Here is a 23,738-nt window from a genome sequence, read left to right on the forward strand (position 1 = left end):
GAAAGTCTTTCTCTGGTCTGCATCCCCTTAACAATTGTGTGTATTGAGCCGTACTGTATTGTACCCATTCTGCAATCTGTTAATAAAGTTTTCAATCAATCAATCAATCAACCAGAGAGAGAGAGAGAGAGAGAGAGAGAGAGAGAGAGAGAGAGAGAGAGAGAGAGAGAGAGAGAGAGAGAGAGAGAGAGAGAGAGAGAGAGAGAGAGAGAGAGAGAGAGAACCAGGAAGCAGAGCACTGACTGACTGCAGCAGAGGAATGTCGCTGCTGCTACAAACTACAGATCTCTGTCGGGAATGATTCCTGATCTCTCCTGTTTGTTAGCCGTGAGTATGGGATCCTGACACATCATCAGGTGAAACACAGCCTCGTCTGCTTTGTGTCAGTGAGCATCATGTGTATATTATATTATATTATATTATGTGTTGGGGGGGATGCTAGGCTAACCCTGGCTGCTAGCTAGTAGCAATAACAGTCCAACTAACGTTAGCTTAGTTAGCTACCTGTTAGCTCATAGGTAGCAGCCGGGCAGGTTGTCTTCCCCCCTCTCTCTCTCCCCTTTTCTTTTTTTTAGCCCATATAGTGATGTTCACTTTTTCCACTTTGATTAGTCTGGAAACAGTCCAAGTAAAATGAAAGATATTAAAGTCGAAATGTGGATGCCAGCTATGCTACCCTAGCTAGCTAGCGTTAGCATGCATGAGTAGCAACAAGGGCACACAGTGCTGCCCAACCCTCTGCAGTCTGTCAGCATCCCTGCGACTAGCTGTACGAAGGATTGATTGATTGATTGATTGAACACTTTATTAAACAGATTGCAGAATGGGTACAGTACAGTGCGGCTCAATACACACAATTGTTAAGGGGATGCAGACCAGAGAAAGACTGTAGTCTTGTTTACATCAGGGTCCCCCCATTTTACATTCGTTAGTGCTGAAAATGCAGTCATTTCGACAAGATTTTTAGACTAACTCTTCTTAAGTGAATGGTTCACAACTGTGTGTATTTTTCTGTCTTTCCACAGATGATAGACAGGTCGACGTGATGGTACTAGTAACCACCACCACCATTCACCGGCGAGGCAAAACATCTGGTCAGATCGGAGAGAATATATGATAACATTGGCATGATCTGAAGCGGATACATCCTGTACAGCATGGATCCATGACCTCTCCAGCCATCATCAGTCTTCCTGTGTAGTCTGTTACACTCGCACACCCAGCTGTGGGACCGGCCGGCCTGTGACTTTGAAACACGTTTCATCTGTTTTTGTAGACCGAGCGTTGGTTTTAATCCTCCTCAAGATGTTTTCAGCTCTGAAGAAACTAGTGGGTTCTGAGCCAGGTCAGCTCAAGGAGAAGAACATTCCTGCTGGCCTCCAGTCCATGAACCAGAGTTTACAGAGACGCTTCGCCAAAGGTGTCCAATATAACAGTAAGTAACCAAACTATTTGTATTTTTTTCCCTTTTTTTTAACAGTAGAGCCATAGTCTTACCTCATCATTGTGTGGGAATTTCTTTTGCAGAGCCAGGGGTATTTCAGCCATAATGCAGCTGGACTCTGTTTTGCCAATCCTTTGGTATAATTGATTCTCCATGATTTTTGCTGCAGTCTGTTGTTGTTCATTAGATAAGACCTGTGTTGCCCCCGAGGGGACATTGTGTTGTTGTCGACACGGTAAAGAATATCGGTTATTATATAAACTGGATATTGTTGAAGATGAGGGACAAATATTGTCTCGGGTGTTCCTTTGTGCCTACTGCCATCCGGCATCCACGATGCCTCCTGTCATAATGGGAGTCAGCTGCTGTGGCACTAGTCTCAGTCAGCTGCTGTGGCACTAGTCTCAGTCAGCTGCTGTGGCACTAGTCTCAGTCAGCTGCTGTGGCACTAGTCTCAGCTGCTGTGGCACAAGTCTCAGTCAGCTGCTGTGGCACTAGTCTCAGCTGCTGTGGCACTAGTCTCAGTCAGCTGCTGTGGCACTAGTCTCAGCTGCTGTGGCACAAGTCTCAGTCAGCTGCTGTGGCACTAGTCTCAGTCAGCTGCTGTGGCACTAGTCTCAGCTGCTGTGGCACTAGTCTCAGTCAGCTGCTGTGGCACTAGTCTCAGCTGCTGTGGCACTAGTCTCAGCTGCTGTGGCACTAGTCTCAGCTGCTGTGGCACTAGTCTCAGCTGCTGTGGCACTAGTCTCAGCTGCTGTGGCACTAGTCTCAGCTGCTGTGGCACTAGTCTCAGTCAGCTGCTGTGGCACTAGTCTCAGCTGCTGTGGCACTAGTCTCAGCTGCTGTGGCACTAGTCTCAGTCAGCTGCTGTGGCACTAGTCTCAGTCAGCTGCTGTGGCACTAGTCTCAGCTGCTGTGGCACTAGTCTCAGCTGCTGTGGCACTAGTCTCAGCTGCTGTGGCACTAGTCTCAGTCAGCTGCTGTGGCACTAGTCTCAGTCAGCTGCTGTGGCACTAGTCTCAGTCAGCTGCTGTGGCACTAGTCTCAGCTGCTGTGGCACTAGTCTCAGCTGCTGTGGCACTAGTCTCAGCTGCTGTGGCACTAGTCTCAGCTGCTGTGGCACTAGTCTCAGCTGCTGTGGCACTAGTCTCAGCTGCTGTGGCACTAGTCTCAGCTGCTGTGGCACTATAGTCACCTTTAGGCGTCTCTGTCCACCTTCTGTCCTCTTGCTTTGTTCATACTCTGTATATCACAAGCTCTTTCCTATATACAGTCGGTCCATAAATATTTGGACATCAACACAATAACTTTGGCTCTGTACACCACCACAATGGATTTTAAATAAATAAACAAGATGTGTATCTTCATCCAAACCAGGTGAATGGTGTAAGAATTACAACCATTTCTATATGTGCTTCCCCCTTTTTAAGGGACCAAAAGTTATTGGACAATTGGCCGTTCAGCTGTTCCATGATTGGTCAGGGGTGTGTTATTCCCTTATTATTATTATTATTATTATTATTATTATTATTATTATTATTATTATTATTATTATTATTATTATTATTATTATTATTATTATTATTATTATTCCACTTACAAGGAGCAGATGAAGGGTCTAGAGTTAATTTGGAATCTGTTGTCAACTCTCAATATGTGGTCCAAAGAGCTGTCACTATCAGTGAAGCAAGCCATCATTAGGCAGAAAAATCTAAACAAACTCCTCGGAGAGATAAACATTATGTGTGGCCAAATCAACTGTTTGGTACATGGTACACATGGTGAGCTCAGCAACCCCGGCGGAAGAAAAGAAACATCTTTTCACAACAGTTTGCCAGATCAAGAACACTCTTCAGGAGGTAGGCATATCTGTGTCAAAGTCAACAATCAAGAGATGACTTCACCAGAGTGAATAAAGAGGGTTCACCACATTGCCTCAAAAACAACCATTGGTGAGCCTCAAAAACAGGAAGACCAGATCAGAGTTTGCAAATAACATATTTAAAAAAAAAATGCCTGTACAGACAGTACAACATCCTATGGACAGATGGACAAAGATCAACTTGTACCAGAGAAGAGTGGAGAAAGGAAGGAACTGCTCATTAGCCAAAGCATACCACCTCATAAGTGAGGGATGGTGGTAGTAGTGTTATGCCGTGGGCATGTATGGCTGCCAATGGAACTGGTTCCCTTGTATTTATTGATTATGTGACTGCTGACAAAAGCAGCAGGATGAATTCTGAAGTGTTTCAGGCAATATTATCTGCTCATATTCAGCCAAATGTTTCAGAACTCATTGGACAGCATTTCACTGTGCAGATAGAGAATGACCCAAAGCATACTGCGAAAGCAACCAAAGAGTTGTTTAAGGCAAAGAAGTGGAATGTTATGCAATGGCCAAGTCAATCAGATGGTCAGATGAACTCAGTGGTACACAGGTTGAAGAAACATGTCTTGGATTCAAAACCAAATTCACAGCAATACTCAACAACATGGCACCCATAAGAACCACCAGGGTTAAAAATCGCGCTGAGGCATGGATGCACACTGAAATACTGGCCGCTATGAAAACCAGAGACAAAAAATGCTCTGAACTTCATAAAAGTCAGACAAAGCTTTCCAAAAGCTCAAACAGTGAACTCCAAGCCCACGTGGTTGAACTAAAAATTCAAAGAAACAGACTAAAAAATGACGTAAACACCATGATCAGAACCGCAAAAAGAAATTTCATCAACGACAAAACTGAGGAAAACAAAAACAAACCCAGCGAACTTTGGAAATTACTCAATAATCAACTAGGCTGCAGTAAAAAACTTAAAACCAGATTCTCAAACATAAACATAAAGACGGACAACACGCTCATCACAGACAAGCTGGATGTAGCCAATTACTTAAACATCTTCTTCACAAACATAGCCACAACACTGGTAAACAAACTACACTCCCACTCAGGGCATTATGGGGTAGAACACATAGTAGAATACTACAAAAACCTAGGGGTTCACAAAGATGACTTCAAACTTGAAATGGTAACAACTGATGAGGTACTCAAAAAATTTAGCGCCCTCCAACCTAACAAGGCCACTGGCCATGACAACATCCCCTCCAAATTCCTCAGAGACGCAGCAGCCGCCATCACCCCAGTCATCACACACATAATAAACCTCTCCATAAAACAGGGACACGTCCCCAAGGACTTCAAAATTGCGAGAGTGACCCCTCTGCACAAAAAGGGCAGCAAATTAGACCCAGGCAACTACCGCCCTGTTTCTATTCTTACCTCCATCTCGAAAGTCATGGAGAAAATAGTCTACGAACAGGTCGAAAAGTACCTGGCGGAAAAAAATCTAAATAATCTACGAATTCCAATCTGGCTTCAGAACGTCCCACTCCACTGACACATGCCTCCTCTATTTGAACGACCACATCAAACAAGAGGTGGACGCGGGCAAATACTGCGGCATGGTCATGCTGGACCTACAAAAGGCCTTCGACACTGTCAATCACTCCATTCTGATGGACAAGCTAAAAGCAATTGGTTTTGATAGCTTATCAGTGAGCTGGATGCAATCCTACCTGGAGGGGAGAGAACAGATGGTAGAGGTAAACGGTACTCTATCCCCCCCCCTCACAGTGAGCTGTGGTGTTCCACAAGGAAGCATACTAGGCCGCTACTCTTCCTAATTTGTGTCGTCAGCCTGTGACTGCAACTTGTTCCTGTTTGCGGACGACTCAGCCCTGCTGGTCTCTGACAAGAACAAGTTGCAGGTTGAAAAAACCCTCAGCACGGAACTAGGCAAAATCTGCATATGGCTCGCTGATAACAAACTATCATTACACATGGGCAAAACAGAGTCCATTCTCTTCGGTTCAAATAACAAACTCAGCAAGACCGACGGCTTCTCAGTTACAGTGGGTGACAATATTGTCACAAGGAAAGACGAAATTACCTACCTGGGTTCCATCCTAGAGGCAAATCTTTCCTGTGACAAAATGGCATCCAATGTAATAAAAAAAAGTCAACCAACGAACTAGATTCTTGTACCGGATCTCCTCTCTGGTAAACAAGAATACCCTGAAGACTCTGGCAGGAGCACTCATTCAAGGGTACTACGACTATGCTTGCACCTCATGGTACCAAAGCACCTCAAAGGCGCTTAAAACAAAATTACAAACATCACAAAACAAACTGGTCAGACTACTACTTGACCTGAACCCCAGAACCCACCTCACCCCTGCCCACTTTGACAACCTAGGATGGCTTAGAGTAGACGACAGAGTACAGCAACTTGCAATGGGCCTGGTCTACAAGATACACTATACGACCGGGGTACCCATGTACATGTCAAAATACTTCCCAAAGGTCAGTGAATACCACAACCACTACACCAGAGGAAGCTCAACAAATCATGTAAAACCCAGATTCGGCTCAAACAAGGGACTAAACACGTTTCGCAATTATGCCACAACAATGTGGAACGCCCTACCCAAAGCTGTAAAGGAATGTGAATCACTACCCACATTCAAAACCGCTCTGAAAGAGCACCTACGGGAGGCTGCAATTCGAAACTGGCCACCGTAAATGCCCAAAACCCCTACCACCTCCTAATAGACAGTCTCCTCCCCATCGCATGTATATATTCCCTCCCCGCCGTATGTATATTTCTCTCCCACCCACCCACCCCCTCCTAATGTACAGTCCCCTCCCCATCATATATACTCTGTCAGGATCTAGGGGTAACAGTACTGTATATTTGAATACCGTTTATGTCACAAATGTATCAGTACTAAATACCTATATGTCCCTATGCCATAAATGTCATGTATGTTGTGTATGTCATAAATGTCTATATGAATTGAAAATGGGGGACCCTGATGGAAACAAGACAAACGTCTTTCTCAGGTCTGCATCCCCTTAACAATTGTATGTATTGAGCCGTACTGTATTGTACCCATTCTGCAATCTGTTAAATAAAGTTTTCATTCATTCATTCATTCATTCATTCATTCATTCACCTGACCTGACCTGACCTGAATCCAATAAGCATGGGTTTCACTTGCTGAAGACAAAACTGAAGGGAAAATGCCCCAGAACAAGCAGGAACTGAAGAGGCCTGGCAGAGCTAGGGATGAAATTCAGCATCTGGTGATGTCTATGGGTTCAGTCATTGACTGCAAAGGATTTGCAACCAAGTATTACAAGTGACAATTTGATTTATGATTGTTAGTTTGTCCAATAACTTTTGGTGCCTCTAAAAAAATAAAAATAAAATTATCACCTGATTTGGATGTAAATACCCTCAAATTAAAGCTGAAAGTCTGCACTTAAAGCACATCTTGATTGTTTAATTTCAAGTCCATTGTGGTAGCCAAAATTGTACAATGTCCAATTATTCATGGCCCTGACTGTATTACTTGGCAAATGTGAACATAGTACAGATTATACTCTTGCACATCAGTCTGTAATTATTAATAGCCATATCCAATTTGTATACATGTATTTGCTCTGACCCGACAACGTTTTGGATTTATCGATCATTGGGTACCTGTACACTTGGGCACATTACTCTGGTAATATCAATAAGCCGGCCTACACTATCAGTTTACTGTATCTGCTTTCTCACACGTTACTCAAATTGACTTTTTTTTTTTTTTGTGATGTGCTCCTTTTTAATAAAATCTCCACGTTTCTTTTTCCTCCCCCCCCCCCCCCCCCCCCCCCCACAAGTGAAAATAGTTATCCGAGGAGACCGAAATACTGGCAAGAGCACTCTGTGGCATCGCCTGCAGGGCAAGCGCTTCTCTGAGGAGTACCTGCCCACGCAGGAGATCCAGGCTACAAGCATCCACTGGAATTACAAAAGTAAGCGTGAACTTTAATATTATGAATTATTTCATTTCATCTTTATTCCGATCAGGTTTATTTTTATTCCCAATTTATTTCACTCTTGCTCATGTAAGCGTTTGACGTGTACTTTTTCCTGCCTCTGCCATTTGTTTCAGTGGCCCCTTATCAAGGTAAACATTCAGACTAGGAGATAGAATTAGCCCCCGTCTAACCTGTTCTAGTGTTAGGTGACCTGTATTTGTGTTAGTAGTGGAGTAGTGACCTACATACGGTAGGTAGTAAGCCGTTTCCTGCCTCTGAACATACTGGTAAGTATCTTACCGTCGCACTTAATTAATTAATCCGAATTTGTCAATACAACCATTTAGTATTTAGCCTACATCCATACTATAGTGACGTAAGATCTTCATCGTATGAATTGTACCCGCCTGTAGTATTGAAGCTAACACTGAAGGAAGCAAACCTTCTAAGATCATCTTCATCTCAATGAAAGGAACTCTCTTGTTTCTCTCAGCGACTGACGACGTGGTGAAGGTGGAGGTGTGGGATGTGGTGGATAAAGGTAAGACGGGCTCTTAATCAGTGATTAGAACCTTCTACTGAGGCACTATGAGAGGTAGGGATGTAACGCTGTAAGTCACCCAACGTCGCTCTTAATTAGGGACGAGTTATATTATTATATTATTATTATTATTAATTATTATGAGTTAGAATTTTCTAATTTTCGAATAGTCGTGCCAGTCTCCACTAGGGATGCACCGATCCGACTTTTTTGGCTGATACCGATACCGATCCGATACCCATTGTCTAAATTCTTTTTACGAAAAAGTTAAAAAAAAAAGAAAAAAAAAATTGTATCCACGTTTTTTTTTAATATATATTAAAATATATTTTGTTTTTAAGAATTGTAAAGGATCACAAGTGTGTTTTTGATTTGTTGTAAACAAAGACAGAAAATAAACTTCATTCATTCAATTAATAAACTGTATGCCTCACTGTGTGGAAGAGACTGGGATCATTCTTTTGTGCAACAAGGCAACATCAGGCTCGACTTAAAACATTACTTTCCTAACTTAGTGAAACTGAATGTAACAAATTAACACATAGATCCAATTTTATTTTATTTTTTACCGATACCCGATCCAGCTATTTTACTGGTATCGGCGGACAATATCGGATCGGTGCATCCCTAGTCTCCACATTCGATTTTCATGTCTGAGCCAAAAACATTTGTTTAAGTGAAGCAAACCATTCTTATTTCATTAATCTTTATATTTAGAGGCAGCCTAATTTTCATAGCCTAATTGATCTAAAAGATGCCCATGCTACTGTTTCTGTTTGTTTATTAACCGGTTGATAGGCCAATGCAATGTTGTTATTATTATAGGCTACGATGGTGAATGGTGTCATTTTGATTTATTGTCTGACAGCTGAGCCGATCAAACTTCTGAAGGATTATCTGAAGTGCCTATCTATGTGCAATACCCTTTGATTTTAATGATCCATTCTATTAAAAAGAATAACTGAATTGAACTGAAACTGAACATTTTAACTGAATTTAAACTGAAACAGAAAATAACAATTTCCTGTTTATTATACATTTTATTTGGGGGGGGGGGGGGGGGGTTTGAAATTTCGAATATTCGGTCTTAACACATTGGGCGCCGGGCATTGTGCCCATCATTATACCCAGTCTGCCAGCGCTGTGAGCCTATGGAGATGTTTACCTTCTTTGCAGGGCTATACATTTTTAAATATTATAGCTATATCTGCATTACTATGGCCCATTCAACATCGGGTATCTATCGTTCCGGATGTGGGAATGTTATATTTTTTCATTCATACATTGTTGTGTTAATACCGTCGAGAATATAAGTATGTTTTTAAGCTTTTCTGCTGTAATTCCAAAAACGAGAGTTATAGGCCCTGACGCATATGATAGATTATCGATTGGCGTGTCTTTCCTATACACGCTATATAAAAAAATTCAAATGTATATGATCGGTATACATTATGCTTCATCATGCGTGAAGGAAAGGGGGGGGGGGGGGTCGTTTATAATTCATTGATCGTCAGTAACGGCTTTATTTAGTATGGGTTGATATATTGATCAGACTGATTGCAAACAAAGAGATGGACAATCGGGCTGAAAATAACGTTAGTGTCCTCTTACCGTTCGCCGATGAGACTGGAGGAAAAATATCCCAATTATTTGACGTCAATCTCCTATATCCATTTCCGGTTTGTATGGCACAATAAACGCCAAAATCATATTGATTATTGCGTTTCGAAAGCGATCCAAATGCACTTGAGTGTTTGTTTGGACCCACGTAACAAGATATTACTGCCGGAGGAATTTCCTTGATGCACCGATCGCCACTTCCGGTTTAGCATGAGTGTAACTCGCCCGACCATCCACCAGGCGGTGGTATTGAGGCGTTGCAATCTCAGACAGGGTGCCGCTGCAGTCCGGAGGGAGGCTGGATGAATTCTGAATGCCATGGCGAAAAAATTAAATATTGATCCCAAAAACGATTTACGCCGTTGTTGGCGTTCAACGCATGGCGGGCAATAACGACTTACGCCGTTTATGGCGCACAATGTGTTAAGAAGAGTAGACTATTCTAAAATTATTTTGGTCAGTCAAGCACATCCCTGCTCTTAATCAAGTCACTACATTGTTTTTATGGCATCAAACGCCTTCATGGTTGGTTTGTATTTGTTGCTGTATGTCCTCTGTGTTCATGGTGTCTCTCTTGCTCCTCCATCGCACTCGCCTCAGGCCAAAAATACCCTCTTCCCGAAGGTGTAGGTGAGCGCCACCGTAACGTGTAGAAAATTAACGTGTTTTGTGTGCTGTGGGTTCGCCCCTCTTGTTATCTGAATGCAAACGTTCTCAAGGTTCGCCGTTGGCGTTGGCTAATTTGCAGTGTGGCTGAAATGAAACGTGTGTGATTGCCGCTGTGTTTTTAGATAAAGCCTGAATACTTGCACCGTGTGAGCTAATGGACTGAAGCAAAGCAGGAGTTGTGGAAATAATGGCTGCTGTCAAATCTGTTGAAAGGAGGCTGAAAGATGCTTATCAATAAAGAGAAAGAGCTTTGCTGCTGTACTTGCTAACGAGCCACGGGGTCAAGCAAGAAATAAGCCGTTCAGATCACCGCGTGTCGATCGGTTCAACTAAACATCTATCTGCTCTTTGATTCTTGCAGGCAGAGGCAAAAAGCGTGGAGAGAATTTGAAGCTTGAGAATGAGCCCCAAGAGGTGACTATCACATGACCGTCATGCGTACGAATAATAGACCCCCTTAGCGGTATGTGGGCCAGGGATTAAGAGTCTACCTCAGGAGGACTCGTAGGTTGTTGTAAATTACATGTGCTAGTTGTCTTCCTCAATATAATCTTATATGTGATACTTTTAATAAAATCTCTTGATTTATTTGTGACTCGTGTGGTGTGTTATCAGTCGGAGTCCGAGGTGGCCTTGGATGCAGAGTTCCTGGACGTGTACAAGAACTGTAACGGGGTCATCATGATGTTTGACATCACCAAGCAATGGTAAGAGTTGGGGCTGGGGAAAAAAAGATTGCGATCTCGATTCATAGACCCATGCAATCTCATTTCAGAATTATGACGATTTGTTTTATATTAAAAAAATATATATATTTATATATTTTCTTTTTACTTTTTACTTAACTTTTAAATTATGACGATTCTGACTTGAGTTATTTTGTATGTTACAAGAGACTTTTAAGTTTAAGTCAACCACTTTCATATGTTGTCTGTTTAAGAAAGAGTGCAATAAATGATTTTATTGAAAGAAAAAAAAATAAGAATCGCGTGAGAGAATCGTGACCTCAATTCTTAGAGGGAAAAATCGTGATTCACATTTTAGCAAGAATCGCCCAGCCCTAGTAAGAGTCCTCTGCCCCGGGACCTTCAGCGCCAATTGTATTGTCTTAACGCGGCTGGAATCAATGAACTCTTAAAAGAACACGCCAACATTTTGGGAAATTAGCTTACCGTCTTCTCCAGAGAGAGACAAGAAGATAGACACCAGTTTCCCTATCTGTGCGTTCAGTAGAAAGCTATTTGGCTGCACGTTAGCCTAGCTTAGCACAATGAATGGAAGCGGACATGACCGGTTAGCCTAGGCATTGTCCAACTAACACCTCTCCCGAAGGCTAACCGGTCATGTCCGCTTCCATTCATTGTGCTAAGCTAGACTAACGTGCAGCCAGATGGCTTTCTACTGAACGCACAGAGAGGAAACTGGTATCTATCTATCTTGTCCCCGTCTGGAGAAGACGGTAAGCTAATTTCCCCAAATGTCGGCGTGTTCCTTTAATGCCACCCTCTGTGTATACAGTATTCTGTTGCAGACAGGCCTGCATGTAGCCTAGAAACTTCAGGAGCTCTCAGTGGCTTTGCTGGGCTTCAAAGGCAGCGGAATTTGAAGTTGATCAAAGGAAATAATGATCAAGCAAACGCACACGCATCTATCTAGCTGCTACTAATGATTATTTAAGTAATTTAATATTATTGATTAATCGGTTCATCTAAACGATACATTTCCATCCAAACAACCCCTCCCCCCACCCCAATTGAACATGTAAGCATGCATTTTATCTTTCCCATGCTTTCCCGAGCTAAAGCATGCACTTACACAGGATGTTTTTAGAGCCGTTTTGAACAATCTGAGTGCAATCAGAATCTTACCTGAATGAACTGATTTTTCTCCTTTTTATATTTCCGTCGGACTGGACACTTTGGAACGTTTACTTGCCACCAGTGAAATGTATCGAAGCATCGATGCAGTAAATCGATCTGATTATCCCATTCAGCCCATTTATGGCGACAGCCCCGCACTCACACAGAGGGTTCATAACGAACTGGTATCCTGTCGCCATGTTGTCATTGGCAGGACCTTCAACTACATCTTGAGGGAGCTGCCCAAAGTGCCCAATCACGTGCCAGTGTGTGTCCTGGGCAACCACAGGGACATGGGCGAGCACCGCATCATCACGCCGGACGACATCAGACACTTCATCGCCGGCCTCAACAGGTAAGAGGGACCGCCCTCCCCGGTTACGCTTTTTAGAATGTTCTTCCAATATCGGTTTCTTGAAAATGACAGATGCAAATGTTATATTCGGAATTTTGATGTAGTAGCCATCAGAAAAATACAAACTGGAAATGAGTAGAGTAAAAAAGAATCATGGTTGAACTCGGTAGCATGATATGTGTTAGTATTTGAGCTTTGGTAAAGTTTGAATGTGAATGTGACACTGATTGCTACAATGTGCAGCACAGTAGTGTAGATCAGTGGTTCCCAAAGTTCCTAGGGGGGGTCGCGAGCCCTTGCAGTTCCGCGATCTGATTGGCCGCGCGTTTAGTTCAGTTAGCTGGATAAACCATGGCCACACCCTCGCAAAGAAATCCCAGCTCGCTTCCTGAAATAATTCTCACAGTTTAGATCCCATTATACCATTCTGAATTATGTTTTTGTGCTTCGTTTTTCTAGAGGGGGCTTTTGAAGTGTAAATTAATAGACTTAAAATGCTGATACTAAATTTACTTTGTCCTAAATAATGCACGTTATATATACGGCGCTCGCGAGGTGCGATATACACATTATAGTTAAACTCGTTCAGAATAAGTAGATACAAACAAGCCCAAAGAGTATCTAATTGATACAAATTAATAGATACTTATGAGGATATCTGTACTGTATGCGCTCGGCTTAGGTATCATGTACTTTACATATAAATACATGGTTCCCAAAGTTTTCAAGGCTCGACCCCCGAAATAACGTGTCAGAGAGGCTTGGAGGGAGGCTATATACAGTTTCACTATTAATCAGGTTTTTATCTGAATCGGAGCCAAACGAGCAATAGGTTTCATTCATTAAAAACATCCCAGCGGGATTCACATTTGCAATGCTGCGCGTTATTAAAATAACCACATAATGTGTATATCGCACCTCGCGAGCGGCGTATATATAACGTGCATTATTTAGAACAAAGTAAATTTAGTATCAGCATTTTAGGTCTATTATTTTACATTTCAAAAGCCCCCTCTAGAAAAACGAAGCACAAAAACATAATTCAGAATGGTATAATGCGATCTAAACTGTGAGAATTATTTCAGGAAGCGAGCTGGGATTTCTTTGCGAGGGTGTGGCCATGGTTTATCCAGCTAACTGAACTAAACGCGCGGCGAATCAGATCGCGGAACCCGAATGCGGAACTGCAAGTGTGTTGGTAAAAGACTACACGCCAGATGATAAAAATAACTTAAAAAAAAAATATGTATGCAGTCATGCCACTGAACTTAGAAGCAGGTCAGGCCAATAGTTAGATAACCTAGGTGGGGAACAACCAGGAGATCACTGCAACTCACATGAGTTGGAGAACTATCTCTCTCTCTATCTTTCTCTCTTGCTCACACACACACACTCACAAAGGGAGCCGCATGTGATTGGTGGAGGCGGGACCCTTACAAAAAACTGAAAATCCATCAAAATAAGTGTTGTTGCTAATCATACATATGCTAGCCTGTTTTTTAACAATAATTTGTGATGCCATCACAAACACTGGCATTTAAAGGGTACAAATAAAAAAATGCCTGCACCAGAATGCAAGAAATTAAGTCTTTGTAACTAAATGTCCTGGTGGGGAAAAGTGGCCTGACTGGGGCTATATTTCGCACTACCGTAATTTTTGCACTATAAGCCACACCTGAATATAAGCCGCAGCAGCTAAATTGAATGATGTGTACATATATAAGCCGCACTGGACTATAAGCCGCAGGTGTTTTAATGTTTAATTACCATATGTAAGGGTTCGTGCACAGAGGGGATTGTCGGGAAAGAGATGGCTATTTGAGGAAGCTCCCATTTATTAACTTGCAGAAGAGCGAGTGAGAGTTAAAGGTGGTGGACTGTAACCTGTAAAATCCATAGATTTAGGAGGTCCCCTAGTGGCCGTTAGATTAGCCGCACCGTTATATAAGCCGCAGGGTCGAAAAATGGGGGGGAAAGGCGCGGCTTATAGTCAGAAAATTACGGTATATTTCCTGGCCTGAATGATTTCCCCAGTCCGGCCCTGGTTAAAAGCCTACAATGCTTATTAGTGTGTGTGCGTTTGAACGTTTGCATGTTTCAACCATACATTTCCATTTATAAAAAAAAATATATATATATATGTATATATATTAGGGCTGACCCCTATTAATCGATTAGTCGACTAATCGGTCGAAAGGGGCCGTAGTCGACTGGCCAACCTCTTAGTCGAATATAATAAAAAAAAAATAAAAAATAAAAATATATATATATATATATATATATATATATTATTATTCTTTTTTTTTTCAAAATAAAAGAGGCATAGAAGCGTGGCTAACGCTAATGGCACGCATACCAGAGGCTAACTGCCTACGAAAACAGGCACAGAGGCACCGAAAGAGGATTTCACCCATCTAATTAACACACTAGACTAGACAAATATCAAGATGTATCCATCAGTGGACCAATTGCATTTTTTTTTTACGTCGACCAATAGTCGACTAACGGCAAATTTTGGCCAATCCTAGTCGACCATCCAAATCCTTAGTCGGGGACAGCCCTAATATATATATATACGGTATATATAATATATTTTTTTTTAACATTCTTTTTTTACCTCTTATAATAGTGGGGGTCGCGGTCTGAAAAGTTTGGGAACCCCTGGTGTAGATAGACTTTACTGAAATAGTACTTTACTGTTGCTGAACGCTACAATGTGCAGCACAGTAGACAGACCTCACTGTTGCTGAACGCTACAATGTGCAGCACAGTAGACGGACCTCACTGTTGCTGAACGCTACAATGTGCAGCACAGTAGACGGACCTCACTGTTGCTGAACGCTACAATGTGCAGCACAGTAGATGGACCTCACTGTTGCTGAACGCTACAATGTGCAGCACAGTAGACGGACCTCACTGTTACTGAACGCTACAATGTGCAGTAGGGATGTCCCGATCCGATCATGTGATTTTCAGAAGATCGGGATCAAAAAAATATATATATCTGGATTTTTTATTTTTATTTTAACTTTTTTTTTAATTCAACAAACATGACCATGTTCACGTCTTAAACTCATACTGAGGCCTTAGTTTTTGCATATCATCATTCATTTATTTATTGTCACACAGAGCAGAAGAATTTTGCCAAAACAAACGCATTTCCTTTGATTTAATTATACATCAAATTATTTATGTCAAGGATGAGGGACATCCACTAGTTGCAGAACTTGCAGTCACCTGATTTTTACAGACGATGGCGCCATTGCTCTCATGAAGCAGCAGGTTGGAGGCGGAGTTTTTAGATTACTCCGGTTGCAATACCTCTCTTGAATGAAGTTAACTTTTCACCTGGATAACGTGAATGTAATGGGAGAAATTGGGATTTTTATTTTATTTATTTTTTTATATAAAACTTCGGTATCGGTAGATACTCAAAATCACATGATCGGGATCGGATCGGGAGCAAAAAAATGTGATCGGGACATCCCTAATGTGCAGCACAGTAGTGTAGATAGACTTTACTGTTCCTGAACGCTACAATGTGCAGCACAGTAGATGGACCTCACTGTTGCCATGGTCTTATGTGCTGAACAGAATCTAATCTCGGACACAATTATTATGGACCCATGATGTACTTTAATGACGCCTCTGATCCCCCGCAGACCAATGGGATCTTCCTATATCCACTATGCCGAGTCCTCCATGAAGAACGGATTTGGCTTAAAATATCTACACCGGTTCTTCAACATCCCCTTTCTCCAGCTTCAGGTTTGCAATTCTTACCCCTCTTGATTTTATTCCTTTGTTTTGTCCTTTGCCTCTCAATTGTGTCACTTATTATGCCTTAACCCTTTCACTACCACGTTGCAGACGGCTGTAGTGTGGTAGTGAAAGGGTTTGATTGATTGATTGAAAAGTTTATTAACAGATTGCAGAATGGGTACAGTACAGTACAGCTCAATACATACAATTGTTAAGAGGATGCAGACCTGAGAAAGACTTTCGTCTTGTTTCCATCAGGGTCCCCCATTTTCAATTCGTCATATGACACACATGACATACAGATAGACAGTACTGCTACATCTATACATTTATGACATACCAGATTTTCAAATACCTTATGTATTGTCACAGTGAAAGGGTTAACCATTTGGTGGTAGTGAACGGGGGGTTAAGGCATGATGCTGTTAGTCTGCTTCATGCAACCATTAGATTGGTCCATACTAGGGCTGTCACTTTAACAAAAAATCGAATTCGAAATTCGTTGCAGAATTGTAGACCAGTTCGAATTCCAAATTCAGTGTAAAAAAATTTATAAAATAAAAACCTTTTTGGCAACTTTCTTTTTACGATGGTATGTTTGCTATCATTCTTTTCAGCACAGTCTCACCTATATGACCTGACCGTTTAAAAAAAAAATTATATTATTAAAAAAAAACGAATACAATTTAAAAAATACATATATTTCAAATTCGAATTTCTCCCTTCAAGTTCGAATCTCGTGTTTTCATGTAAATTCGAAATTAAATTCGAAATTCTAAAATAATAATGTGACGGCCCTAGTCCATACCCTGAGCTGGCTCACGTACGTACACTAGCTAAGACCCACTCCCAGTGAGGAAGGAATACCAACGCTGATCTCAGCGGCGCTGTCGTGTGTTTGTGCAGCGGGAGACTCTCCTCAGGCAGCTGGAGACCAACCAGTTGGACATGGACGCTACGCTGGAGGAGCTCTGTGTGCAGCAGGAGACGGAAGATCAAAACTACGACATGTAACACGTACTTCTCTACGTCAATGTAGCGCTGGGTCTTCTCTCTCCAGGAGAACGACATGTTTACTAACTGTTGCTGTTGGTTCTGTTTACTAACTGTTGCTGTTCTGGATAATGACATTACTGCAGCAGCTATGGTTCTGTTTACTAACTGTTGCTGTTCTGGATAATGACTTTACTGCAGCAGCTATGGTTCTGTTTACTAACTGTTGCTGTTCTGGATAATGACTTTACTGCAGCAGCTATGGTTCTGTGTTTACTAACTGTTGCTGTTCTGGATAATGACATTACTGCAGCAGCTATGGTTCTGTTTACTAACTGTTGCTGTTCTGGATAATGACATTACTGCAGCAGCTATGGTTCTGTGTTTACTAACTGTTGCTGTTCTGGATAATGACATTACTGCAGCAGCTATGGTTCTGTGTTTACTAACTGTTGCCGTTCTCTTCACTGAATCTGTTGCAGATTCCTAGATAACTTGGACAGTCGTAGTAAAGGCTACGGCTCGCCGGGTCCGGCCAACGGACAGAGCCCCTCCTCGGGCTCCCAGTCCCCCATCGTCCCTGCTAGCGAGGCCTCCAGCGGCTCCAGCCCCGGGACCCCCCAGCCCCCGATGCCCTCCCAGATCCTGCCTCAGCCCCAGATGCCCTCCCAGATCCTGCCTCAGCCCCAGATGCCCTCCCAGATCCTGCCTCAGCCCCCAATCCTCTCCCAGATCCTGCCTCAGCCGACGTCTCCACGCTCCTCTCCTCCTCCAGCCGCGGTCAGCGAGGTCACCCCCCCGACCACTGAGCCTCCGCCCTCGGCTCAGTCTGAGCCCCCCGGGCCCTCTCCATCGCCCCCGCCCCCTGTCGGAGCCCAGCCCCCTCAGAAACGCAGTTTCATCTCCCGCTTGTTTGGCTCCTCCCCTGTTCCAGAGGCTCCTCCCACTCTGTCGGGTGAGTCTTGTTGTTTACTTGACACGCTCCTACGCAGGGTGGTCTCCACTAGGGATGGGAACCGAACCGAATTAAGGGTCCCGACCGGATCATGTGAGATCCGCCGGTGCCACATTTCGATACTGTAAAAAAAACATTTGTCCGATGACGTCAACGTTTCGTTTACCGCGAAACAAAACCTATGAAGTGTGCCACACGTTCACGCGCACAATACATGCTTTACCTAGGATTTTACTTCATTCAACAACAAAGCAGTCTCGAGGCAATGGCAAGCTTTTTACACTTTACAAAGCTAGATGCAGACAACGCTCGCTGCAATATTATATATTATATACATACAGTATATATTAACAAATTGTTCTAAATAAATAACAATGATAATAAATTATTTGAAGTTTGGATTATTATTTTCTTTTTACAACTGAGGTAGGTAGATAAATTTTTTTTAGATAAAGTACCGAAAATTATTGATTCACAGGTACCGGTTCAAATGTGAACGGTACCGAACCATAGTCTCCACGCCTGTACTGTACGTCACAGCCTGCGAAACAAAGCCAGACATCTGTACCAAATCCAGACATCTGCGACCAAAATGGTTTGAAAGAAAACGTGGCTATAACTTTGAATTGGGTGTGTATATATATATAGAGCTTGTCTGAACAGTTCTCAGTTATGCAGTTATGTAGTTTTCTGATGTATTAGAAAAGTAAACAGGCTTATCTTTTCTGCATAAGGAGGAAACCACACCTTTATGGCATCATGGTTTCCATGGAGACAGTGAATAAACAAGGCTGCACAGACGCCATTAATTTTCGGTTCTTATTTACAAAAGAGATTAGAATATATGGTAGGGGGGGGGGGCAATAATATAATAGGATTAATTTACTTTCTCTCGCTGGCCAAAGACATGCATTGAAAATAGAAATATAGTACATAGAAGAGTCACAAGACTCTAGAGTCAGTAGTTGAGAAATGCAGAGCTTTTCAAAGGATAAAGGCGCGCTGCCTGGTATTGCTGGAATATGATTTCTGCCTTGTCTCAGGAATATACAAGGCAGTGTGTGCCGGACGACTGTTGCTGCTAGATTACAAAAGTTAGAAAATTGCATTTAGGTGGAGACATTATTATTAGGGTTGGGCATCGTTTGGATTTGAACGATTCCGGTTCCGATTCCGATTCTCCATATCGATTCCTGTTCTGAACGGTTCTCGATTCCGATTCTTTGAGGTGCAGGTCACAGCTTATTTCGCAGGAGATTTTTTTTTTTTGAAAATGTTAAAAAAATTTCATACTATTCACATTTTCAGTTGACTTGATACAGTTTAATTTGGTTGCTGTACTGTAACTATGGTATTAATTAACAAAGTAATTTTTTTTTTTTTTTTTAATAATCGAAATGCAGGTATGTTACTTCCGGTTCCAGAACCGGAAGTTAGGAACCGGTTTCTAATTAGAACCGGTTTTCGGTGCCCAACCCTAGGTTTTAAATGTGCTTGAATTGTGTATAAAGTTACTGAAATTGTAATTGCACTTTATACTTTAATAATAAATCGCTATCTGACTGAATAGTTTGGTTTGTTTAGACAAAGAAATAAAATAAGTCGGAGCGATTCGAGTGAGCCTATTTTGCAATCGCCTTTCACGCAAAATGAAATGTGTCTCGGCTCGACCCGTAGTGTTTTTAGCTGTGCCATCTGAGAACAGCGCGCGCGTGTGGTGGTCAAAATGCCGGGAGGCTGCCGTTTTAATGAGCTCTGGCTCGAAAATATCAAATATAAGTCATGGTTGAAAAGAGGAGAACATGCTCGAGTAGCCGTCTGCAAAATATGCAGAAAGGACTTGAAGATTTTTACGATGGGGTAGAGTGCACTTTCGAGCCACATGCAAGGTGAGCTAATTAATCATAATATTAACGTGTCTCACTCTCAGCCTGGCTCGACACTACAAGTGCTCCACACCGGTCTGTCTCCGTAAATGTTAGTTTTAAAAATACCACTTCAATAATCGAAATAGTCAAGTAACAGGCAGAATACACTATTGGAATTACAAACTTGTGTTTACCGGACTCTGTTTTCACCGCAGTGTTTTGAAATACGCAGCATGTAGCAAAGCCTTAACGTTAGGCGAATCAACGTTAGCTAATTTCCTTTCACTTGTTGTGTATTGAAATGGTATTTTATTTTTATAACGGAACATTTACGGAGACTGGTGTGGAGCAGTTGTTGGTTGGAACGCAGTAACGTACTGTATATGTGTATGTCATAAATGTTATGATGAATTGAAAATGGGGGACCCTGATGTAAACAAGACGAAAGTATTGCTCTGTTCTGCAGCCCCTTAACAATTGTGTGTATTGAGCCATAGTGTATTGTACCCATTCTGCAATCTGTTAATAACGTTTTCAATCAAACGTGACGAGCCAGGCCAATTTTAGCATGTTTATTTATGGAATATGCAATCTAACAGCTAACGTGAACTTTACAGTTAATTACATGGATAATAATGTAGTTAGTTCATTCCAGGTCATCATTAGGCTCTAAAATCCATAGGCAGTAGCCTATAAATGAAAATGAAATATAAATTTATAATATCATAATGATCCATTTAGATTAGATGTCAACATTAAACAATAAACACTCTTAAAATTAAGTGCAACCAGTGAGATTAAATTAAAACACTTTGTTTTATTTATAACATGATGTTGCTCCTTTTTATTTAGGCAAGAAGCATCAAATTCTGATGAAAGCACGACTAAATCCAGGTCCTGCATTAGTGGATTATTTCCAGCAGACAAGCAATGCATCAAGCAGCACAGCTACATCCACATCAACAAGCAGCAGTGTAGTGAGAGCCAGTACAGTGGAAGCAGCCAGTGGAGTAGCTTGCAGTGGAGTTGCCCCTCTACCATCCACAGGCTCATCCAAGAACCAGTCAACTAGCAACACCACAGGCACCATTAAATCATTTGTTACCTCTAATCCAACAAAAGCTGTAACCAGCCACTATTCCTACCATTCATGTAATGACATGGGGGCCATGTTTCAAACAATGTTTCCTGACAGTGAGATAGCAAAACAATTTACTTGTGGGGAGAATAAAGTGGCATACCTCACCACATTTGGGATAGCTCCTCATTTCTCTTCCCTGATGAAGGCCAAAGCCAAGAAAGAATCTGGATATGTACTTCTGTTTGATGAAAGTCTAAATCGGGAAATGAAGAAATGCCAGCTTGACATGCACATGAGATTCTGGGATGATAATCAAGTAAACTCAAGGTATATGACATCTTTTTTCATGGGCCATCACACCGCAAAACGAATACATGAGAAGGTTGAGGCAGTGTGTTCGGATATCAGCTTCCAAAACCTGTCTATGGATGGCCCAAATGTTAACTGGAAGCTATTCTCCCTGGCCCAGCAAAACATAGAAGAACAAACAGGCAAGACGATGCTAAATGTAGGACGCTGTGGTTTGCATATACTACACAATTCCTTCAGAGGAGGGTGTGCATCCACAGACTGGGAGCTAGGAAATGCTCTGTCGAGCCTTAAATGGCTATTCAAAGATGTTCCAGCTCGTAGGGAGGACTATACAGCAGTCACTGGTTCCTCGTCCTTCCCTCTTGACTTCTGTAGTCATCGATGGCTGGAAAATGTGGAGGTGGCTGAGCGTGCACTAGAGATTTTGCCTTCTCTGAAAATGTACATTAATGCAGCCAAAACGAAAATGGTAACGGAACCATCTACTAAGTCTTTCAAGACTGCTCAGATGATTGTTCAAGATGACCTCTTCCCAGCAAAGCTCAACTTCTTTCTAATGGTGGCTAGGGAAATAACACCATTTTTGAAGTTATACCAGACCGACAAACCCATGCTGCCGTTTATGAGTGTGGATCTCACCAATATGCTGAGGAGTCTAATGGAGAAGTTCATCAAGCCCAGTGTCATGAAGGACGCAACTACCACAGTGAAGCTTCTCCAAGTTGATTATGCTGACCCAGTCAACCACATGGATGTCACCAAACTGAGTGTGGGATTTGTCACAGAGCGAGCTCTGCAGGAGCACATGAAGAAGAACTCAAATGCTGAGAGGCTGAGGCTGGAGTTCAGGCAGAACTGTAAGGTGTTTTTGCTGAAGATGGTCTCCAAGCTTTTTGAAAAGGCTCCACTCAAGTATCCTCTTGTTAGAAGCATCTCTGTCCTGGATCCTAGGGAGCTCATCAAGAGCAAAGAGAGAAGCACCCGGAAACTCACCACTTGTCTGCGGCTCCTTGTTGAAACTGGCCGCATTGAAGAGAAATCATGTGATGAGATTCTGAGGGAGTTTGGTCACTTCTATGACTACAGCTTGATGTCAGTGTCAGATCCCTTTAGGAACTTCAACCCAGAAAGTGGAAGGTTGGATGAATTCTATCATGAATGTTTATCCAACAAAGCAGAGTGGCGCCATCTATGGGGAGTAATGAAACTCCTCCTGATCCTTTCACACGGTCAAGCCACTGTCGAGAGAGGGTTTTCAATCAACAAAGAAGTGATGGTGGAGAACCTCAAAGAGCATTCATTGATTGCCCAGCGGGTTATTCATGACCATGTGCAGAGTGTTGGAGGGCTGCTCAACATAGCCTACACAAAGGAGCTACTCCTCTCTGCAGCTGCTGCCCGGCAGAAGTATCGCATGTATCTTGATGACCAAAAACGTCTAAAGCAAGATAAGCAGAAGGCACAGAAGAGGAAAGGACTAATGGAGGAGATAACCGAGATAAAGGCCAAAAAAAAGAGAATGGAGGAGGATATAAGGGTCCTCCTGAAGTCTGCTGATGCCAATGCAGAAAAAGCTGAGTCTATAGGGAAATTGAGCTTCATCTCAAAGTCCAATGGCCTTCGAAGAGCTGCAAAAGAAAAAGAAATAAGTCTAGAGACTGTGGAGAAACAGCTAACCGACAAACTCAAGGAACTGAAGGACACTCCCTAATAGGCCCTGCCCTATTTGGTCTAACTAGGCCAATTATATTTTTTGCACTATTTTGTGTTCGATGCAGTGTTTTTCTCAAGGAGATGTATTTCTTTTGCACAATACAAAGTGTTTGATTTTGTATAAATTTAAGGCTCAAGGAGCTGATTGACTGCCTACCTCAAAGACTTATTATTTAGCACTTTTTTGAGTAAATATTTAATTAATGTTCGCACTATTTTGTGTTGTTTGATGCAGTTTTTTCTCAAGGAGATATGTTTTGCTTTTAAAGTGTTTGATTTTTTAAGGCTCAAGGAGCTGATTGACTGCCTACCTCAAATACTTCTTATTTAGCACATTTTGAGTAAATATTTAATTTACCACAGCCTGTTTGCACTATTTTGTGTTGTTCGATGCAGTTTTTTCTCAAGGAGATATGTTTTGCTTTTAAAGAAAAAGTGTTTGTTTTTGTATACATTTAGTATACATTACATACATACATAAGGCTCCAGGAGCTGATTGACTGCCTACCTCAAAGTCTGTTCTCTTATTTTGCAAATTTTCATTAAATATTTGAAATAGTTTTATCTGGTGATTATTTGAGTGATTGTTTACCTACAGGAATGAACTAACTACCTTAACATTATTATCCATGTAATTTACTGTAAAGTTCACGTTAGCTGTTAGATTGCATATTCCATAAATTAACATGCTAAAATT

General features: G+C 41.9%; 1 protein-coding gene across 2 annotated transcripts in view; it reads left to right on the forward strand.

Moving 5' to 3' along the window:
- Positions 1-224: 224 nt before the first annotated feature.
- The window catches only part of LOC311241921 (rab-like protein 6), a 44,719-nt gene continuing 21,205 nt past the window's right edge, over positions 225-23,738 (forward strand). The window contains exons 1-11 of one of the 2 annotated variants that reach the window (XM_084330872.1): positions 225-327; positions 1,026-1,435; positions 7,173-7,307; positions 7,807-7,854; positions 10,075-10,104; positions 10,505-10,557; positions 10,759-10,850; positions 12,217-12,357; positions 16,020-16,125; positions 17,026-17,129; positions 17,595-18,067. In XM_084330872.1, coding sequence (XP_084186998.1) covers positions 1,306-1,435; positions 7,173-7,307; positions 7,807-7,854; positions 10,075-10,104; positions 10,505-10,557; positions 10,759-10,850; positions 12,217-12,357; positions 16,020-16,125; positions 17,026-17,129; positions 17,595-18,067 — 1,312 coding nt within the window. In that variant the 5' untranslated portion in view covers positions 225-327; positions 1,026-1,305. The remainder of the gene's footprint in view (positions 328-1,025; positions 1,436-7,172; positions 7,308-7,806; positions 7,855-10,074; positions 10,105-10,504; positions 10,558-10,758; positions 10,851-12,216; positions 12,358-16,019; positions 16,126-17,025; positions 17,130-17,594; positions 18,068-23,738) is intronic. The other variant, XM_084330873.1, reaches the window with a different exon arrangement.

This window comes from Notolepis coatsorum (assembly GCF_963971535.1).
Source record: "Notolepis coatsorum genome assembly, chromosome: 1".
Taxonomy (NCBI): Eukaryota; Metazoa; Chordata; class Actinopteri; order Aulopiformes; family Paralepididae; genus Notolepis; species Notolepis coatsorum.